Below are 21,830 nucleotides of genomic sequence, written 5' to 3'. Positions count from 1 at the left end.
TCTTGGAATTGCAATTTCCACCTAAATTTTTACTTTGAATGAAATGCCTCAGTGCAATATTGTTTCAAACCTGCACTTACCTTCCAAATTGCTATTCTCTGCAGTACAAGTACCAAGCCAAGGTTGCCTCGTTTTTTCACAGACAGAGGTCTTAGCAAGTGCCAACGTACTGTGGAGTTGGTTTTCATAAAAACAATTTTCACAGCTGGGCTGTTTATTCAAAGGAAGAAAGGCTTAAAGCAGAGCTGCAGAGGTCAGTCATGCTCTTTTCTGTTGCTTGGGTCAATCGCTAATCCAGACCCTCTCGTTCTGTAAAATGAAGCTTGAAAGCTCTTGGGTGGAGCGATTTTTGAGGCTGCTTGGCTGCTGCCCAGGCTGGCCATGGCTGGAGAAGCCACCCTGGAAAGCCCAGGGAGAGCACGGAGGGGGAAACTCGCACATCTCAGCCCAGGCAGGTCCTCTTAGTTGGCTTGACTTGAGTTGGACCAAATCAGCAAGTAACTTTTATTTGCATATGTAAATTCAGATCCTTTTTAATGTTTAAACTCACAGGGTAAGATCGCATAAATGCTGTCCCACCTTTAATTTGGGGTTCGCCTTCGGTTTCAGCCCTGTAGCTAAGCTGTGGCCTTGCTGCTGCCCCGCAGAGGGAAGGTGCTGCTCTGCGTGTCACGTAAACGTTGAGGGCAGGCTGTAGGTGCGTTCAGCATCGTGGCTGTTTCGACCCTGGCAAGCCGGGGCTCTGCTCAGGGGTTTGGTACCGGCTGTGCCGACGTCCCTTCTCCACCCCCTTGTTCCTGCGCCCACGTCCCTCCGTCCGACGCACCCGTGCAAGGGCCTGGGGCCACGCGCTGAGCGCGGGCAAGGAGCTTCCTTCTGGCAGGAGGAAACCCAGGGAAGAGCACGCGCGTGGAGCCGCGGCCCTAGGACTTCGAACTGCGTTGTGATTTTCAAAGCAGCAGGTCCTGCTGTCAGGAGACTGCTTCTTTTCACTGCAGCAGAGTTTATACAAGCAGAAGAGCATAAGCAGGTTAAGTGGGAACAAAAAGTAATGTTGGCAACGGTAAGAAAACCTTCTCGTGCAAAGACATGAGGTGGCCGTGATTTTAAAATCTAAAACAAGGGGATCCTTAAACTAACAAATCCATATATGGATTTTTTTCCTTTATTTTGCTCAAATAGAAGCCATTAAAACTCTATTTGAATCCAACCCTGAATTTCAGAGCCATGAGCCTTAACATTGATTTATAAATTGCTGCATAGGGATAATATATGACAACACAATGTATTTAAAGAGGTGCTGGGACCATTTTTAGGAGCTACATCATGGTAATGCTAATATCCCTTTTTTCTTGCTACTTAGATCCCCTTAAAAGGTAACTGGCTGTTACACGGGAAATATTCCCTTTAAATTGTGGTGCTTTGTGTTTTATACCCTCGGTAGTATCTCTTTCAAACTGGAGATGACAGAAGCACGAGGCAGCAAAGTGAGGTGTCAATATCCAGAACGAAGCTGGGTAGCAAATATATTGCTCAAAACACCCTGAATTTCTTCCCCCTCTGCTTGCTCCTTGTCACTCTCCTTGTAGCCGCATGCAGGCTCCATTTCTTTTTTTCATGTTGTACTTTTTAAAACAAAGCTCCTTTTCTGTTGTTCGAACTTGCGGCTGCTCAGGATTTATAAATGGTGTTTTTAAATGAGCGAGGAGTCCTGGCGGGTGGCTTGGCTCCCTGTTGCAGTAATAAATCTGGAGAGGCTGAACGCCGCGTGGCGCTCCCGACCGGCTCTGCTGCCCGCGCTGGGTCTGCTCCGCACCGACCCGGAGCCCGCCGGCGGCTGCTTTCGCGCCCGCAGTGCCGAAGGGCCGGGGAAGCGGTGCCGGTGTCTGCAGCGCTGGGTTCCTGCTGGAGGCGAGATACCCTGAGGGATCTCTGATCTGCAGGAGGGGCCAGAAAACCTCTCCACAGAGCACATCGCCTGCACAAGCACCTTGCGAGCAGCAAAATTTGTCACTACAACACTGCAAACTAGGAATAGCTCCAGTCTAATACCGAGGGGAACATCGATTTTGAATCCACATATTAACAGTCCTTCTCCACGTTCCCTCTGCCTCGCTCCTTTTCCTCCAAATCCCATTAGCACAGAGGATTTGGCCTTGCTTTTGCTGGGAGTGCTTCGCCTAGCTCCTCGGTGCCTGCCTGCCTGTTTGCGCCAGCTGCTCACGAGTGCACCCAAGCCCGCGCCGGGCCCTGCCGTCCCCCGGGGACTCTGGGTCTGTCTCCCGTGACCCGGTTTTGCTCGTGCAGTTTGCAGAACCCGCTGCTGCACGAAGGCGAGGCGCTTGCCTCGTGGTGGTCTTCTGCAGGGGCAAAGCAGGGTCCTGCTGCACGCGCCCTGTACGGCCGCGATGGCTGGTGGGGACGTAGCTCCTAAAGCCCAATCCCAGCTGTAGTCGCATTTCCCCTGGTGTCCTGCCTCTCTCCCGGAGGGGTCTTGGAGAGAAAGAGCAAATAAGGTCCTTGGGGAGCTGGGACGGTCGGTCGCGAGCGGGGAGACGCACGTGTCCCCCCCGTGAACCTCGCTTGGAGCCGCGTTGCGGAGGGCCCGCTGCGGGGAGGGGCGGCGTAGGCGGGGGAGCCTCGCACAGGGTCGCAATTTGGGGGGCGCGTGGTCGTCCCTGGCTCCGCTGCTGTCCCGCTCCGTGACGTGCCGCCTCGGCCTCTGCTCCTCCGCCCGCTGACTCCAAGCGCTGCGGGGCAGGAGCCGCCGTTCGCGGTCCTCCGTCTCGTGGCTTGGGCGATGGCGCCTTGGGATGCTCCGGCATCCTCAAGCCGAGGGGGCAGGGAGGGGAGCGAAGTACGGTATGAGCAATTTTGATACGATGTTGTGTGATTCGATTACTGGGAGAGGAGGAAAGGCCGGCAGTGAGCACGGAGCGACGTGCAGAAGCGCTTTGCTAGGGTGCCGAAGGAGGTCGCGCTGTGGAGCGCGACGAGAAGCGAGCAGCTTGCGGGTGCCCCGGCCGTGCGGCGGCTGCGCCGCGCAAGCCCGACAGCTCAGCACAACGAGCCCTTTCGTGTTCTCCCCCGAAAACTTCGGCTTTTCCGTTCCGCTGCCAGCAGGGATTTTTTCTGAGCTGTAATGACGTTATCTGCCAACACGTTGTGACCATAACAGCTCTTAATTGTGGCTGGCTTGAGAGCTGTTCTGTGTTCTTTACGAGACCGTCGACAGTTCAGGCTCTTCTGTAGTTTTCCCCTGTCATTTTTCTGCTAGAATTAATGCAGTTGAGCGCCACCCGACAGGCAGCTTCTTGCAGCGCTTTGCTGATTTTTCAGTTGCCGAAGAACGAGGAGCCGGTTCGAGTCCACGTAGCCGTGCGCGGCAGCGCGAGGGATCCCCCGGTTGCGCCAGCGCTGAGCGGGCTCTCTGCCGCCTGCGGACCGAAGCCTTGGGGAGGAGTCCTCAGAGGCCCGGTGCGTGTCGGCACGTGCGCAGGAGGGGCATACCTGGCGCCATGGGGTCTCTGCCCGGGGGTCTCGGAGCTGTATTGGTCGCTCAGCTGCCCAACTGCTTGTTGCTTCTGCGTGGATGATTTCTGGGGGTTTCTTTCAAGAGCCGTGAGCGCCGGGGTGCAGCCGCGGTGCGGGAGATGAAGGGGATGAAGGTACTGCGTCGCAGCGTATGAACGTTAGCGAGCGTATTTCCACAGTCACAGGTCCAGCAGACCGTGCGCAGCAAGGTCGTGGTCCTTGCTCAGGAGCGGCCCGGGGCCGCTGTTTGACAGGCAGCACGGCTGAGCGGGAAGGGACATTTCCAGTACTCGTTTGCCAGGAAAACGTGGCAAGCGCTGAAGGCCCTTCCCTAACTGATTGTAATGGCAGGAAGAAGGGAAGGGAATTGGTTTCCCATCGTGGCAGTTGTGAAGATACTTGTGAGCAACCAAAAAATGTGTGAGTGCTGCCAAAGCAAGGAGATGATTGTTTAAGGATGCTGTGCTCTGTGAGTAAAACGTTGCTGGATAAACAAAATGAACGACCTTCTCCGTTCTTCTTTTGCAGGGTCGTCATGTTAAAACAGGACAGCTTGCTGCTATTAAGGTTATGGACGTCACCGGGGTAATGTATCCTCCTCCTCCTCCTTCTCCTTCTGAACTTTGAAGTTACTAGATAAGAGGGGAAAGACAACTGCATGCAAAAAGACATGAGGGATTGTGAAAGGCTTGTATTCCTAGGAAGCAAGACCTCCTTCAGTTAATTTGAAATGTGCCATTAAGAGTTAGTGTTTTTAATAAATGTTTGAGTGAAAAATAAATCCGGAGGAATTCTGAGATTAAGTAATTTTATGCTGAAACAATGTAGCATGCAGTTCCAGCAGGGTGGTTGTTTTGAACAGATTAATAAATTCTAAATGAAAGTGTAGCAACCCAGTCGTGTTCATAAAACATTTCAGTTTCATCAGATCTGTGTTTTCCCCTGAAAAGCTTTTATTCACCAGAGCTGTATGCAGGTATGGTTACAAATAACTTCACCATGTAACTTAAATTACACATGTACATCCTATCAATACAAAGGAGGAAATGTGCTTAGTCTCACAGACATAGCTCTTTTAAAACTTGCATCAGATTAAGAAACCAAAGAATTTGCAAGTTAATAAATGAATAAAAGGATTTAGGGGAAATAACGTTTTCACCATTTCCCAGCAGCTGAGAAGAAAAAACAACTAGAATTGCTGTGAAATCTAAACAGATGCATATGGAAAGAGCACATGAAAATGCTTTTTCCTTGAATAAGAGCTTTTAAGACCAATATTATGCCTCCCAAAGTTTCTGCCTGCATAAACAATGCCAGGTTTTGAAGCAAGACTTTTTTTTTTTAATAAAATAACACATTTCAAAAGTTGAAACTTAATCCCAATCTACCACCTTATTTTTGAATTCATGTTTTTATTTAGTTTTCAGGAGTTCAGTATGTACAGAATTGCCTAGGTCTGAAAGCAATCACTTGGTCTCATGAATGTGTTTTGAAATACCATAGATGTTATGTATATCTACAGGTCAAACTATATGGGTTCCTTTTTTGTATTAATAGGGAAAATGATGTGTGGAAATTACCAAGCAGATGTGAGCAAGATTTGTTTCTCTTTTCTTACAAGATCAACAAATGCCATTCATCTAGTTTTCATAAGCAGCAGGCTAGAAAATGGGCAGACCCGCTGAATGTAAATCCATGGCATAAAAGGTGGTGAGGATCCCATGAAAGTCTGAGGGTAGAACAAATTTAAGATGAGAAATCATCTTTGAGACTAAAGAAAGGCTGAATTTGAGTTAAGATTTAGTTCAATGGTTTTAAAATATTGTCATTTCCAAGTGAAGATGTTGGAGAAAAGTAACCCAAGTCTGATCCTGCCCAATAATTGATATCTGCAGCTATGTCTTTAAGTAGGTCTCTGATTTAAACCACTACCTTCCAAAACAGGATTTCAAATATGAATCCTCCTTAATAACTCTACTGTAGCTATCATAGAGGTGAAATGTATTTAATTAAGAAGAGCAGTAATGCTGCTTCCTGCCTCTCTCTGTTGGGCTGATGTGGATGTTCAAAGTTATTAAATCAAATATTTGGCCGGGGATTTACTGTTTGGATATTTAATTATTTTCCTCTCAAGCTGCTTTTAGCTGTATTATTAGCCACTGTTTAATTTTCTTTTAATATGTAGTAAGCAAGTTTTAAAGTCAATCCTCTAAAAGACAAGATCTTAACAGAACTTCTGTTCTGTTCTGCTTCTTCCTACTCTGTTGAATACTCTTATATGGTTTCTTCCCGCTCTCAGGCACCTTCGGTATTGTGTGACTGGAGATACAGCTAAGTGACAGCAATAGCAGTATCAGCGGAAGCGCAGAGATAAGACCACCGAGGCCTAGAAACAGAAGCCAACACCCTGTAGTCACTGATAAAAAAGCTGAAGTGCTCAGAGTGTTGGCCCAAACTTGAGCAGGACTGGCAATGATTACGGTAAAAATGGAGCAGACTCACAGTGTGGTTAGGGTACTGACTGTGTTTTGTAGTCATTATTTCCAAAATTGGGTCTAGAACAACGTTCTAGAACCACCACTAGAATCATTCCAGAAATTCCTTCTTGGGCTGCCTCTAGAGCCAGCCTGGAGTCACCCCCAGAGCTGCCCCTAGAATTGCTCTGGGGCTGACCTCAGAATCACGGAAAGGTTAAGGTTGGAAGGACCTCTGGAAATCATCTAGTCCAACCCCCCTGCTCAAGCAGGTTCACCAATGTCATGTTACCCAGGAAGCCATCTTGGCAAGTTTTTAATATCTCCAAGGATGGAGACTTAAAAACCTCTCTGGCCAGCCCATGCCAGTGCTCAGTCACTGTCACGATAAAGAAGTTTTTCCTTATGTCCAGATGGAACTTACTGTGTTTCTGTTTGTGCCTGTTACCTCGTCTCATCACTGGTCACCACTGAAAAGAGTCTGGCCCCATCCTCTTTACATCCTCCCATCAGATATTTATACACAGTGAGAAGATCCCTCATCTGTCATCTCTTCTCCAGAGGGACCCAGAGGTCCAGTTTTTGGGGCATACCCTCATGATCTGTCCATGCCTCGGAAGCAGGTGAACGCATAGAGCCTGCTGTCATCTGCCATGTGAAATATTCATCTAGCTCACTTGGTGGTTGACCACGAGGTCAGGTTTCTTTGAGAGCTAGATGAACCCACTCCAGTTGCGACAATTATCCTTCATCTCTCTGGGATCCTGATAAACTAAGTGTTGTATTCCCTGATCCTTCAGGAGCATGGAAGTCAAGCCAAGTTGTTTTGACCGGCATAAGGAACAGGGTGAAAAAGATCTCTCAGGATTGTTCACAGGTTTTTCTTAAAAGCTTTACACCCATTCCTCACCCTCTTTGATGTTTATGCCCTCCACATTCTTACTGAAGGTAACATTGGAGCTCAGCCTAGCTAGCTGTTCTGTTTGTTCCTCCAGTCCTTATCTTCAGCATTCTTCCCTGAATTCTCTCTTAAAGATTATGATCATTAAATCACTTTCCATAGGTGTTTGGAAAGAAATCAGTGTTTCTCTCCCTGTGTTGTGTGACATGTGGTCAGGAAATACTGGTCTTTAAAAGAACTGGGCAATGCAGTTTATCTCATCACTGGGGTGTCTTGTCATTCTGGTTTGTAAAACAGAATTCAGGATCAAGTAGATCAGGGAAGCGAGGGTAATGAAGAGGTGAAAAGAGTAACAGTGCTTCTGGTCCCTTTACAATAACGCTAATCAACATCAAGGTGCTAACTACTGTTGCCTGCACCATGATCTGTGCATTTCCAGTGGGCTGGAATTCTGTCAGCTTAAAATAAAATCAGGGCATATTTGATTCCATTGAAAGCAAAATGGTGGTACTTCAAAACGGTTGTCAATGCAGTTCTCCTGCCTAAGCTGCTTCAGCTATTGTGGCTTTGCCACAAACCAAATGGAGAGGGGCTGTGAAAGTGCTAAAGCCTACAGGAACCAATGATCTTGCATCAGGACTGAATTAGTCTAGAAGAGAATATTCTGAATTGGCCAGCTGGGCAGCAGCTCCCTACTCTCCACATGATGTTGTCACCAATTATACACACTGCCGAATGCTGCTTACTTCAGTCTTCCCTAAGACATGCTCAAAGCAAAGACCACGTTAGCCTCATTCATGAGCTTTCCACCTAGCAAGACCAGGAACAAAAAAACATGTGGTGACTGATGTTAGCAAGGGCCTTGGGCTGGCCTCCTGCATTACAGTGTGTCACCCTGTTGGAGAGGGAGCTGAGTTGCAGAAGGCTGATGCAGGGCGTGAAAACCATCCTGTTGGGCCACCAATAGGTGTAGAAGGACATGCAGCACAGCTGATATGTTTCTGGGGTAATGCAAGTGTAGTTAAGCTTCAGAAGAATACAGTACAAATACAAATTATTATGTTGCTCAAAACATGCAATCTGTCTGTGGATCTCCTGTTTGATAATAAATGCCAAAGTCTTTCATATTGGTGCCTCCCTTGGTCTAGAACAGGGCTCCATGCAAGGGCTTATTTCCAGGCCAAACCCAATTTTGCTGCCTGTCCTGCGAATTGGTGCCTTTGGCACCCCCCTCCAGACAGGTGTTTATCATATGCAGGTATATGGCTGCTCAGGAGCTTCTCTGGGCTCTTCACTCCCCTTCGTGCCTGGTGGCTTTAAGCAGTGCCCTGGGATGGCTGGTTATCCCCCAGTGTGAAATGGCTGTGTGTCCTCACTTAAACCTTCTGCTTGCCTGTGGGATCCTGTGTTGGAAGAAGTGTCATGATCTAAATCATTTGGGAACAAACTGGTTTCTGAACTGCCTGGTGATCTTTCCAGTTCAGGGCTCAGAAATGAGATAGGGGATATGGCAAAGCGTGTATTTTCTCTGATCCTGCTGTTCTTAGCTTTTTGCACAAAGGCACATTTTTAACCCATTCATCTCCAGTCCAAACCTCAAGCTCCACGGGCTCCAGTGTGAATTGCACACTTTAAAAAGTGACTGTAAATAAATGGCCCAAGGAAACCTAGTGTGTGGAAGTTAACTAACAGGATGAGGAGAAACCTGAGTGCAAGCAGTGTTGTCTCTTTGTATCACTGATGTTGGCTTTCTTTGCTTTTCCCCTCATCCTAGGATGAAGAGGAGGAGATCAAACAAGAAATTAACATGCTGAAGAAATATTCTCATCACCGAAATATTGCTACATATTATGGTGCTTTTATTAAAAAGAACCCACCGGGAATGGATGATCAGCTCTGGGTAAATTACTTTCTTTTCTATAAAATCACTGAGTTTTGACATACACAGTTTCTCTATGTTGTGCTCTAACTACCACGTGTATCACAAAAAGCCTTTTTTTGTATTTGTCTTTTTTGGCTTTGTGGTTTTGAAAAGGGTATTCCTGCTCTGAAAAGTGCTACTCCATTTAGCCATAAAAGGTTTGCAGACTGGTGATAGAAAACAGTTTTGTTCTGAATGATTATTAGCAGCATCTTTGTTACAATAGTCATTTGAAAATTGTTCTAGCCTATGAAAATAAACAAATGCATCAAAAACAGTTGGAAGAAAAAGGGAGCTTTAGTAGGAAGATAGAGGCTTAAAGACTGGGGATGATTCTAGGCATTCATATTTCCTGCCAGCTTGTAGCATTAATTATTGTTTCATGGGGACAATGCAGAAAAATGAAGAGGAGGGGCCTGGAGAAAGGGAGGCGAAGGGCTCTGGCTGTTCAGCCGTTTCAGAGAGGATCACCCCGGACTGATGAAGGGCTGAGAGCTGCTTTGCCTCCTGGTAAATCCTTGCCTGCCTCATCCTGCTGTTTTCCTTGTCCGCAGAGGATGATGGCTTCTCAGTTATTTATTCAGCATTCCCAGACCTCAGAGGATAGGATTTAAATCTTCCTCTATTCCGGGGGAGAGCCAGAGCACGAGCGTAGGCGAGCCCGCTGCCTCCGGCGCCGGGCTGGTGAGGGCCCTGAGCAGGCACTGCAGCTCGGCGCTCCAGGCTCTGCCTTGCTTCTTACCATGAAATATGAAAAATTAATTAAAGTTAGTGTGCTTTATTCTGAAGTCAGCTGTGCTGACGGATATCTATGGAACAACAGCCTGCAGCTCATGTGAGCGTCTGACCAGTGATTTGAGATACTGCTTTTATTGGGTCAGTGTTGAAGGGAAGGCTCAGGCAGCTTACATTTAGGCTGTAAATAATGCAAAGTTGTCTTAAACGTAACCACCTGGCTGTTGTGCTGTAGTCTGAATAGCATTTATTCCTTCACAGACCTGTAAATTCGGTCACTTCTGAATTATCCGCGCGTGATTTCTCTGGCTTGCCCACTTAGTGCGTCGCAGACGCGTGTGTACCTGCTTGGGTCTGCAGGGATGGGGAGTGGATCCTGCTGCGCCCGCTCAGCCTGGCGGAGCGGGGCGATCACGGCTCCTCAGGCTGGCAGCGCTGCGCGTGCTTCGGTGCCCGGTGAGCCGGAGCCAACAAGCCCTCGGTGCAGCCGCTCGCCGGGTCTCCGGGCCGGGCAGGGCCCGCTGGGACGTGGCACTGTGCTGGCACCTGCGCCGCCCCATCCCACTTTACTGGGATTATTTAGGATTATGCAGGATGCCCCTGACTTGCGTGCTGCAGGTAGTGGCAGTTTAGTGTACTACAGGTATTGGGGCAGAGGAGATGGTGCCAAGCTTTTCTCAGGTGTGCTCCGTGCTATATGCATTTTCCCTTAAGCTCTGAGAAGGCAAGAACATCCTCTTCCTTTTTAAGGAGTCATAAGAAGAAAGCTAATCTTGGCTTCTAAAGTTTTTCAGTATCTGAACGTTGTTAGAGCCTGATTTATCAGGAACAACAAATATCTGCAGTTCAGCTGGAGGGCTGCAAAGAAGAGATGAAGCCTATGCTGTTTCATCCTCTGTGTGCCACCAGCTTGCCCAGCCTCCAAGTATATGTATATAAAAGTATATAAAAAAACAAAGAGCTGTGAATTAGTGTCAGCTTCCAAATTTTTTTCATCCTTTTTAACAGCAGTTCACTGACCTGTACCGCTACGTCTCCACAGAGAGTCTGTAGAATGTTCTTTGCTTTAGTTTTCATATAATGCAGGCTGTATTTTAGCAGCTGCAGAAGGTTTCCGGTGAGATTGCTTCAGTTGTTGCCACTGTGTCAACACGCCAGCACATCAGTGGGCTGTGGGAACCAGAGAGAATTACAGGGGACATTCCTGCATGTCACCTGTGGCAGAAGCGGAGCCAGTGGGGTTCTGTGTGCATTGTTTTGTTATCAAAGATCTTCTATTGAACAAAATTATTGAGAAGAGTTGCAGACTTGGACTCCACAGACTTCTGTTATTTGAGTTTTTTTTTTTTGGTGGGAACTTTAAAAAAAAAGTCATTTGCAGTGGGCCTGGAATTTAGCGAGGAGAAAACTGTCAAGCTGAGAAATGCCTTTTCATCCCGTGAAATTCCATTTGGCTTTAGCTGGTATATAAGCTGTTGTGGGTTTTTTTGTTTTTAAGAAAAAAAAAGGAAAGAAAGAAAAAAGAAAAAATATTTCCCCTTGTTCTGCTGGAGTGCCTGGAGGGAAAAAGAAAAAAAAAACCCAAACCCTACTGACAGTGTGCCAAACCCATGACTACACACAGAAGCCCTTGAAGGAGCTGGGCTCAGCCTGGAGCATGCCGCGGGGCCGGGACCTGTCCACAGCAGCTGCTGCTGCTGGGCTCAGGGGACAAATATGGCAAATAACCTTGAAATAAAACAATTTGGCCATCTCGAGCAGTCCAAACTTCCAAAAAGGAAAGCTCAGTGGAAAACTCTCCCTGAGTTAGGAGAGCCTTAAAATCAGGTCTTCATCATCGTGTGCTGTATCGCTGCAGGTGGCTGAAGGCAGAAGCCCAATGTGATTTTCCTCTGAGAACTGCCCAGCTGTGCGAAGGGAGCAAGTCTTACGTTCCCAGCTGTCCTGCTCGTCTTTGGGCTCCCTGTGGCTGCCTACGAGAGAGGCAGACTAGCTAATCTGAATCTCCTTTCAGACCAAGAAACCCTCTGCTCAATTTTGGGACCCTTCTTACGGGCAGATGAGGAAAGCTGTTGCGAAAGCTGCTTTCCTTCCATTTGACATTGCTGGGGCTGGTTGTGGTACCCTCCTTGGCAGTGGGGAAGATGTGTGCTGGTGTCACCGTGTTATATATCTGTTTTTCCAGGATCTGATTGAATTAGAGCTTGTGCGAACTCTATCAGTCCTGCCGCGCAGATAAAGGGCTGTTTATTTTTCATTGGCCCTTTGTTGAAATAAAACCGTTTCTGATAATGCCCAAGTAATTCTTTTTATCGACATTCAGAAGGCTGATACGGAAATAAAAAACAGAGCTCTTTCAATGGAGATTAAGATCGCTCGGAAGCACGGCAAGCTTCTGACATGAAGTATTGTCATGGCTTGTGCCGCGTGCCGTGGTGATGAACAGGTCTGTCGGTGTTGCTGCTCTCCATTCGGCGGCAGCCGCTGGCCGTGAAAGACGAGCTTATTAAATGAGTGAATTCTCCCAAATTTAGAGAGCCATGCAGAGCATATTTTAGAAGACATATCGCAGCAAACGGAGATGGGTATCACAAATCTGCTACATTAATAAGAAGGAAGTAAAAGTCAGAGGGACAACCTTTGTGGAGCACAGCAAAACTGAAGTAGTCTTATTTCTGTCTGGGCAGAAGCGTTGCTTTCCAACAGCGGTGATAGTGGCCTGTTCTGGATGGTCTGGGTCTGGGCCTGTCCTGGTGTTGGGCGATGGGAACTTCAGGCTGCAAACGAACCGGAATAGCTGATGTCCAGTGAAATTCACATCTTTGGAGCAACTTCTCCAAGCTGAAGCTTTGTTCATTTGACACTCAGTCTTGCCTTGTGGGGAGGACTGGAGTAGTCTGTCCCCTTCCTCCTGCTGAAAGAGGAGGAGGAGGCGGACAGTGCTCCCTTCCCGGGCTGAGCTGCCTTCCTCGAGTGGCACAGGCATGTGGTCTGTACCGTGGGGCTTCAGAGGGTACGTGACCGGCCCCAGCCCGGACAGGGAGGTGGTGCTGGCAGAGCACCCTGCAGAAGGGGCAGAGGCAGGATGGGCTGGACAAGTGGTCTGGAGTGGGGAGGACCCAGCTTATCTACTAACTACTATTTCTTCGAGACCAGTTCATTAAATTCTTCCTAGTATAGGTTCCCAGGCTTAATTTCAGGCTCTGTATTACCCATCATCTCCTCTTTCGCTGTGCTTTCCTCCGTGTACGTGAGCACCTCATTCACTGGATGCAGCCAGGTAACTACCTGAAGGTACTGGGACAGGAGAGGCTCCGGAGGGAGGACTGGGCGGATGCAGGGTATGAACTTTGTTGGCTTGGAGGGAAGGGGGACAGAGGCTGAATGACAGGCAAAACCGGCATGCAGAGGTGGCCCTGCTGGAGCTATGGGGCATAAGTGTGATTTTTTTGTGTCAGGGTGGGTTTACACAGGGATTGGGGGGTGGGACTATTGAGGCTTTTTTATTTGCTTTTTGGAGTTAGGGGATGGGACATTCATACAGAAGCTTGAACATGATGGGGAAGGCGGTGCCATCCCAAAGGATCCCTTCCTGAGCACGTAGGTCTTCCAGTTCTTGCAGGGCTGTTACTGGAAGCTGCAGGGTCTCCTCTTCATTTCCATATGTTAACATACTGTATACATCTGCAGGGTGGTATGGGTGCCACTTTGCTAGATGTTTGTCATCTGTCCTTGCCACCTACAGTGTATTGAAGTGATTAACCAAAAACATCTGCCGTGCATGTACAATGGTATTGGATTTTGCGGCTACATGCAGGATTGGATTTACAGAGCGTTCAGCTGAAGCCGCGGGCTGGTGATGGCCGAGGGCAGAGTGCCGGCAGCAGCGCCAGTCCCCGGGGTGAGAGGTACTTGCCTTCCAGGCAGGAGATAGATTGCTTCCATGGCAACCCCAACAAAAAGTTGGGAGGTAGATGTATAATGAAGGGGAAAAAAATGACTAACCGGCAGCCTTCAAAATACCTGCGCTCGGCAAGCGTCCCCAGGGTCCTGGAGGGCTGCCCACCATGGACACAGCCAGGGATGATGCCTGTGGTGGGTCAGCCTCTTGGCACATCCTCTGCAGGCGGAGGAGCTGGGGGCCATTTCTTAGGAGGAACAAATTCAGCTGATTTAGGAAAAGATGTTAAATCAACTCCAACTGCAGGCAGGGTTGGAGAGAGGGATAATCTGGGTCCAAAGTGCAGGACCTGAGGGGAAAGAGGACGGTCTCAGTGGGTACTGTTCAAAGTGGTGGTGGAAATGCTCGTTTTCAGCATTTTGAACTGCAGAGGCCTATATTAATCACCATGGTGGTGATAGAAGCCCCCAGCAAGTCCTGTGAGGGTGCAATCGCACCACATTCTGGAGAGCAAAAGCGGGGCCAGCAAGGCTCCAAAAGTGACTATTAAAATGGGACAAGTGTTTGTGCAAAGCCATTGAATCCTTTGGCTTGCACCTGAGCAGCTTGGAGCAGGATTGATATTAATCTGCTTATAGCAACTGGAGAATATTTTTGGACAGTTGATGATACCTTGCGTCACAGGAATTAAATCATTAAACATTTGACAGCCGACAGTTTTTGGTTGAGCTGTAATTCTCATTAGTTCCTTCAAGATCCCCAGTCTATCGCCATAACCTGAGATGTGGCAGGGAAGGGGAATGTAAGGGAAAACTTGATAAGAGTCCATCACAAGCAGGCTGGAGGAGAACAGGGCTTCTCGTTTGGACTTTGACCAAGAGGGTAGGGCTTTTAGAAGAAAGGCTTTCTGCTGCTTTGTGGCTGTGTAAGCCGAAGCTATTTAATTTTCATTCCTGTTCAAAGCTATTTCAGTGGGAGCCCTGTATATATTGTAAACACCAGGCTCTCAGTCTCATTTCTCTCCTGTTCCTAAGCCCAAAGCTTTCTGCCTGCTCAGGACTCAGGCTGGAGCTACCTTCAGGGTCCCTAAGTGCTACGAATAGCTTGCCTGGGCTTAAGCTATAAGGAGGTGCCAGCAGAATGCAGCTGGGAAAATTACTTACATATGAAAATCTGCCAGAGTTGTTTGTATGGCAGGCCACTGCCTTCAAAGAAAGGAGACCAGAGGTGCGGCAGCCTCTGTTTGTGAGCCGGGCTGCAGCTGGAGAGGGGCTTTGCAGTGGTGGTGGAGCCTGCGCCCAGCAGGCTGCAGAACCAGAGTGCTGCAGGTAACGCTGCTTTATCTGCAGCCTGTTTCAACTGTAGCATTTGCACAGGCAATTAAAACCTGTGCTTATCTTCTCAGTTCAGCGTGCATAACTGGGATGTTTATTTCTACAGAATATTTTAATCAGTGCTTGATACAGAATCTATCATTCTCTCAGTTTCTGAACCAGGCATTGACTTTTCAGTCGAACCACCATGCATTGGCTCCAGGTGTATTTTCAGTGCCAGGAACCATGATGAGTGAGAGAGGGAGGAAGAGGGCCAGGCTGTGGGGTGAGGTGGGAGGCTTGTATGCCCTTGGTTTAAGCAACTGAATGGCATTTCTTATGGCCTCTGCAAGTAGCGTGTGCGGGTGTCTCTCCATCCCCCTTTACCAGGTGCCATCACTCTCCAGCCAGCCGCTTTTGCTGCAGTGTGGAGGGGTGACACACTTGCACGTAGACAGGGCCGGTCCTGCCTGTTTTCACGGTTGGTGCTGGGTGGTTTCGCCTTAGTCTGGCTGCTTTCGTCACGGCAGCGCCTATTGCTGCTGGAGCTGTTGCACCCATACCCTGCGACTTCTCAGGGCGCAGCAGCCATTCCTCCACGCTGGCTGTTCTCTTTATGTTTAAAGGTGGTGTCTCTGGACATGGGCCAGGCCACAGCAGGGCAGTCAAGGTGGCAGCCCCTGCGAGGGAGCTGGAGAAGAAAGGGCTAGGATGTGACAGGGAGGATGAATTTCCCGTAGCATTTAGCCATGGGAGTTTGGGGATCGTTTTCAGTGACTTAGAAAAGAGAAGTTGAATAAATTGTACTTGAAGTGGGGAGCAGGAAGATGGAAGGATTTGGCTTGAAGGGTTCAGTGAACCTGGGGAGCCCCTCTGCAGCGCCTGGGGTGGATCACCATTACTGGGAGGGTGGTTTTCGCGCCAGAGACGCACGTTTGAGCTTTTCGAGGTGATACATGGTGGGAATGGTGGCCGTTCCCAAACTGAGGAAGGTCATGACCGAGTTGAAAGCAGTGAAACCTCCTTAAACAAAGGTTTCCTGAGAGGCCAGGGCCAGACTCACAGCCACAGCTTGGGAATTTGCCTTACTTATGAAATTTGTGTCACTCTGATATGAAGAGCTAAGTAAATGAACTGTATTTTAAAGTACTTCCTCAATAAATGGCCTTGCAAATTAACTTTCAGAAGATGAGCTAACCTGTATCCAATCTTGATGGTAGTTTTAATTATGTTTAATAAAAATTCAATCTGCATTTTAAGTTTATTGTCTTGCCCCACCAGAGCATCATCCTTTAATAAGACTGGTAATACAAGCGTTTACCGGACAAATCACTGTCCTAGAGATGTAGGACTGATAGTACAACTGAGTCATTTGAAACCTTTCCTAAATGTATTAAGCTCTGTGCTAAAATCAGTTGAAACTTGTGCTCCTTTTTTTTCTATGGAAAGGCTGTTCTGAAACCTCCATTGATTTCCAAATGAAATATATCCATAGGATGTTTATACCCTTTGATATTTTGCCAATATCTACTTTATTGCTTAAATACTTCTTCTCCCTCTCTGGTGCTTACATGTCTGTGCTATTTATAGTGTGCAGTCATATCCCATAGCCATCCATCTGTTGGCCAGTTGAACAAGCCTGTAAGTCCTCTGAGAAGACCAGTTATCTTTTCCCCTGATCATCCTACTGGTCCTCTTTTCCCCTGATCATCGTACTGGTCCTCTTCTGTCCTTGCTCCAGTGTCTTTCCTGGACTCCGCTGCCCAGCATAATGCATAGTATCTTAGATGAGGTTTGACCTCGTTTAATGGTGTGCATCCTTACTGATCCGCAGTGTTTTCTTTCTTTGGAGACTACATTTCATAAATTGTAGTGGGGACACTGCAATGTCCTGCCTGCCAAGGGTCAGAGGAAGCTCTAGAGCTGTGGGGGGTGACAGGCCTCATAGGTGCTGCAGCATGTGCTGTCAGCTCTGCTCTTCGGTGCCGGGGCAGAGGAGCTGGGAGGAGAGCGGAGCAGCTGCTCGAGCAGCAGAGCCCTCTGCACCAGCCTGTGGGGCTGCAGCCGAGTCTGGTTTCAACAGATGGGGCAGGGCCAGCGCACACAGCAGCCAGCATGTCGGCGTGGAAAATCACGCCATCACTTCGTTATTGATCACAACTGATCACCCTTTATTTCCCTACATGTTAAAGAAAGAGTGCCATTGAGATGCAGGGGCTGTGGTATGTAGGTCTGCAAAGCGTTTGCCGGTGGGAGAGACCTGAGAATGTGGTATCCCAATACAATAAACCCAGGTATAGGCCTTCCAGTAGCCCATCAAAGACACCCCTGTTACACCACCCAAAGCACTGATGTGGTAGAAGCACAGTCTGTCACTTCACATTTGTCCAAAAGAAAGAAAATTAAAAAAAAAAGAAGAGGGCCATGGGTTAACTCTATGGCAGCAGGCCCTTCGCTGCCTCTGTCCTCTGTAGCTAGCACTGATGTCAGTGCCTTGCGTCTGGCTGATGCCGTGGAAGTGTGCTGGAGTGGCCGTGGCTGATCCAGATCCTGCTTGTGCTGCTGCCTGGCCGGGATGTAGAGAGCTGCGGTATTTAATGATCACAGAACCACAGCCAAAGGTCAAAAGAAAGTTTCTGGCAGCCAGCTCTGTACTCAGCACAACCTGTACAGCCAACATCACTGAAAAATATCTCATTAGAAAAGCTACATTTTTGGTAGTTTGTGAATTTTAGAAAGAAACTGCAACAACTGCAAGTTTTGCTGGAGAAAAAAATGTGTGTTTTATTCCTTTTATTTAGGAGTAGTTGCTTGGGTCCTTTCCACTTCCATATAAAACTTCTGGAAATGGTATTTTTTTCAAGTCAGGTGTCTGTTAGCCTTCCATTATGGAATGGGATTTGCTGGCAGCCTCATTATCTTTCTGTTGCTCTTTCTCTTAGAGAACTCATGGCAAAGCATATTGGAAATACCTTAGCGTTAGCAACACGTGTGCACTGCTAAGCCTCTCTGGACCCTGCCCAACTGGACCTTGAAGCTGCTGGTGCTGCCACAGAGCTGCTGGTGCTGGATATTTTCCGATAGATGTTATGGGATAGTGCAGGTCTTAAAAAGCTAAGCAGGAAACACTCCCCCTGCGATTCTTTTTCTCTTTCCTTCTTCCAATTATGGATTTCAGATACATCAGCAGGTAGCTGCATTATTCACTTCCTGGTGCAAAATTAACCTTTCATCTGCGATAATCAGGGACAGCGTCTAGGGCTGAGAGAATTGCCAGCACTGTAAAGCTAATCTGGCAAAGTAATGGATGCACTGGGTGCTTCTAATGATGTTTGTTCTGTCTTCTTTTAAGCATCATGATGGTAATATGTGGTATAATCTGCCCTTCCTCTTCCATAGCTCTTTAACTCATAAGAGTGCAGACAGGTACCATGTGTCTGTGCACTTGTCTGACTGCTGCGGGAGAGGACAGACGTATGGCAGTTCTTGACCAAATCCTTGCCTTTTTTCCCAGCCACAAAGATCTACCTTCTTCATAGCCTAGCAAGAGCGTGTGGATGCATTTCCGTGGGTCGGGGACTGAGGAGGGTTGCAGAGGCTGTCTTTTGGGTTGGAAAGCGTTTGTGGGGTAGTTCAGCTCTCCGAGGATCTCCTTACAGTGCTTACTGCAGTGGTATCCCAAATATTTATTTCGCCCGGAACACATGTGCAGATACTGATATCTCCCCTGTGTCAAATCAGCCAAAGGGAAGAAAGACAGGCAAAGCTGCTCTGAAACCAATTGCTCCACTATTCCCCATTCGGGAACCCATTATTGTCTACTTATACTCAGTCCCGTTGGCAGTCTCACGTGCTAGGATGGAAAAGCTGCGGACGCTGCCGCGTTGTTCGTTCCCTTTGCACGGAGCGGGCGTTGGCCGATCACACATTCATTTCTTGGAACTAGGTTCGTGATATAGCAGGGACATGCGAAGAATTTTTCAGCTGTTGCTTTAGGAAGATGAGAGAAACTCAATATCAAAAGTAAGGATAGGGTCATGGTCAAAGTGCTCTTTCAGCCAGATAAGATATATTCTCCTCAAGTATTTTATTTAAACTAAGGGCTTATAGCAGTATTCAGTCTGAGTTTTATGATTGTTTAAATACAATGGTCTTTTTAATCAGCGTGTTTGAGCAATTTGGTTGGGCCTAACCTTCATGCTCTCCTTCCTTATCCTCTTGGCCCTTGCTTTTAATAAAGTGATGTCATTTGCTAGGAAAATGTTAAATACTGTGGAAGCATCATGTGATAAGAAACTTTAAAATTGTGCCTTAAGTATCTGGCAAGGTGAGACTTGTAAAGAAAAGGAACGTCTTTTATCAGACAAACTGGCCTAATTGGAAAATGCAGGTTCACTTCAGGGGGAAAAACATCTCTCTGAGTCATCGAGCAGGTTCGTTGTATGTGCTGAGTGTGTGCTCTCTCCTGAGCAAGCTGATGTCTCCCTGGACGCAGTGAGAATCAGTGATGTTCCTGGGAGGCAGATTCGTGTCCTGTGCTATTTTTGTGTATTTTATTTAACAGTTGTTCAGTGGCAATATCCAGTTTGGGCTTGGGTTAGATCTTTGTATTTTTATATTTACTGTTATGAAACTTTGTAAGTGGTACAAACGGTGGTGCCCAGTCTAATTTGGAACAACCCAAGCAATAGGACTCCAGCTGTCTCCTCGAGAGGTTGCAGCTACGCAACAATCTTCGCCTCAAGACGTGTTTCCGGTCTGAAAAAGCAGTCAAAGACAAAGATTTCCTGGTAGAAAAAGTTGAAAAAATCAAGCTAGTTTTTAAGGTTGTATGCAGAAACTTCCTCATACTTGTAACGTTGCCTTCACTTTTACATGGCTGAAGAATTTCTGTGCAAGAAAGAGTTTCACTTGCACAAATATTGATATTAAAGATCAGTAATAGGTAAGTATAATGTAAAGTATATAACAGTACAGCATACAGAAAATTCTGATTTCCTCTTCTGTTTTCAGTACTAAACTGATTCCTGTTTCCTATTCTGGTTTGTCTGGAGAGCAGCAGGCCTTTCAAGCCTTCCAATATCTTGCAGATTTATCTTTTAACAAAAATTGCGTGGATTTAAAGTTGATATAGATTCAAAATAACGTAACGATCGCTTTGTGTAGCATCGTCACGGCACCGTAGCAACATTGCCAACTTCAGGGTCCTGCCATAGGTTCTGGCAGCCTTGAGGATGCTTTTGGTTTAATTGCAGTGATGGCACTTCTGTTTCCTTTGCCAGCTGGTGATGGAGTTTTGTGGTGCTGGCTCCGTCACCGACCTGATCAAGAACACGAAAGGGAATACTTTGAAGGAGGAGTGGATCGCCTACATCTGCAGAGAGATTTTACGGGTATGTATCCAGACTGAGCTAACTGTCCTGCATCGCCTGACTGTTGGACTCGACACTCAGAGAATGTGTAAAGCCTCTGAGATGGCTCTTGCGGCTTTATGGCTGCTGCATTGCCATAGACTAGAGCTGCTTCAGTGCCCGTGGGCATGAATGATTCATGTACTTGTATGATGCATAATAAATAAGCACTATTTAATGCCCTCTAGCTCCGTTAGTTCCCTGACTTTTAACCCCCTTTCTCCTTCAACAAAAAATATAATTTTCTTTAATATTAATAGGGCAATGTTTTATGCACATTAGAATTAAGTTTTCAATTAACAGAAAGGTGAGAGCTAATAAAGTCTGTGGAAAGAATCTTCATGATGGAAAAATCCCCCATGTTTTCTCAAATCCACATGTCTCTGGCTTTAATGAGGATTCTGCAGCTTTTCTACCCACAAGATAAAGCTTTGACTGGAAGAGCTTAAAATGGGCCAGGCCAGAGCTGCATATACTGGCACCTTCAGCAAAGGCTGGCTTGCATTCTGTGCACGTGAGGTCAGCTTGTGCAGTCGTAATGGTTCCCCTGGTATTAAAATCTATCGCTCCATGAACATCAGCTGTACGGCTGTTTCAGTGTCAGGAAACCACACTTACACAGGTTCTTTTTAAACATATGAACTCGCTGAGCCTGTCTCTTAAAATAGTCCTTGTCGATGAGTGACAAGACGACCGCAGAGCTGCGTCCAAGGCCACCGTCCCCTGCGGCCGCCCCCTGGCCAGCAGACCAACGACCTGTATAGGTGAAAGCCTCTGTAGGGTTTCAGAAGTTGAAGAACCTGTTGTAATTTTGAAACAATACACCTGATCCTGCACTGCTGCAGGATTTGTTGAAATTTAGTGAAATTTTTGCTTTGCCTTCAGTGTGCGAAGGATCAAAGAGCCTCTAACCGGATATAATGTGGGTAAAAATTGAGTGCAGCAGGGCTCCTATACATAGCTTATTTCATGGTGTTATCCCAAGGTAACAAGCATAACATGATTAATAACTATCATCAGCAGTGATACCAAAAATGATCTTCTTCCTAAAATATGAATGCTTAATGTGAAATGTAAACCTAGTAATGCAAAATTATTTTTTAAAGTAATTCTATTTTAAGTAATCTGTGTTTTACTAAGCTGGCAATATAGATAGATGTTACTTAGAAACATTTATTATTTTCCATCTAATAATAAATGAATGAAATAAAAACTTAGGTTGCAAAAAGAAATTAATGAGCCAATAAAAAAAGCACAACAGAAAAGCTAGTTTACCTTTAGCCTCCAAGACAAGATTTTAATTTGAGCGATATCTCTAGTAGGGATATGTGCAAGTTATAATATTTATATTTGCATGGCAGCTTTTTTAATACAAGCTTATTAATGTATTGGAGTCCCATTTATTCGACCAGTATGAAAAGAGAATTGGTTTTTCAGTTTCTGGATGTTGGAAACACAGAAAGGAGACAAAAACATTTTATTATTTCTGCTGCTCAAATAGCTCCCTAAAGGCAAAAATGCAGAGGAAGAAAAAAAATGTCTAGAGATGCTGAGGAATTTGGGTTAATACAGGTTCTCGCTGAACCTGAAAGGTTGGTCTTAATCCCTACAGAATTGACAATTCTTTCCTCTCACCGGAG

General features: G+C 46.8%; 1 protein-coding gene across 4 annotated transcripts in view; it reads left to right on the top strand.

Annotated features, from left to right (window-relative positions):
• TNIK (TRAF2 and NCK interacting kinase) overlaps nucleotides 1–21,830 on the top strand; it is a 202,271-nt gene that overhangs the window by 105,329 nt on the left and 75,112 nt on the right. For all 4 annotated transcript variants that reach the window (XM_062582734.1, XM_062582736.1, XM_062582735.1 and 1 more), the window contains exons 3-5: nucleotides 4,063–4,119; nucleotides 8,684–8,809; nucleotides 20,062–20,172. In XM_062582734.1, the coding sequence (XP_062438718.1) occupies nucleotides 4,063–4,119; nucleotides 8,684–8,809; nucleotides 20,062–20,172 (294 nt within the window). The remainder of the gene's footprint in view (nucleotides 1–4,062; nucleotides 4,120–8,683; nucleotides 8,810–20,061; nucleotides 20,173–21,830) is intronic.

This window comes from Rhea pennata, chromosome 9, assembly GCF_028389875.1.
Source record: "Rhea pennata isolate bPtePen1 chromosome 9, bPtePen1.pri, whole genome shotgun sequence".
Lineage (NCBI taxonomy): Eukaryota > Metazoa > Chordata > Aves > Rheiformes > Rheidae > Rhea > Rhea pennata.
This window is presented reverse-complemented; position numbering and strand designations above follow the sequence as displayed.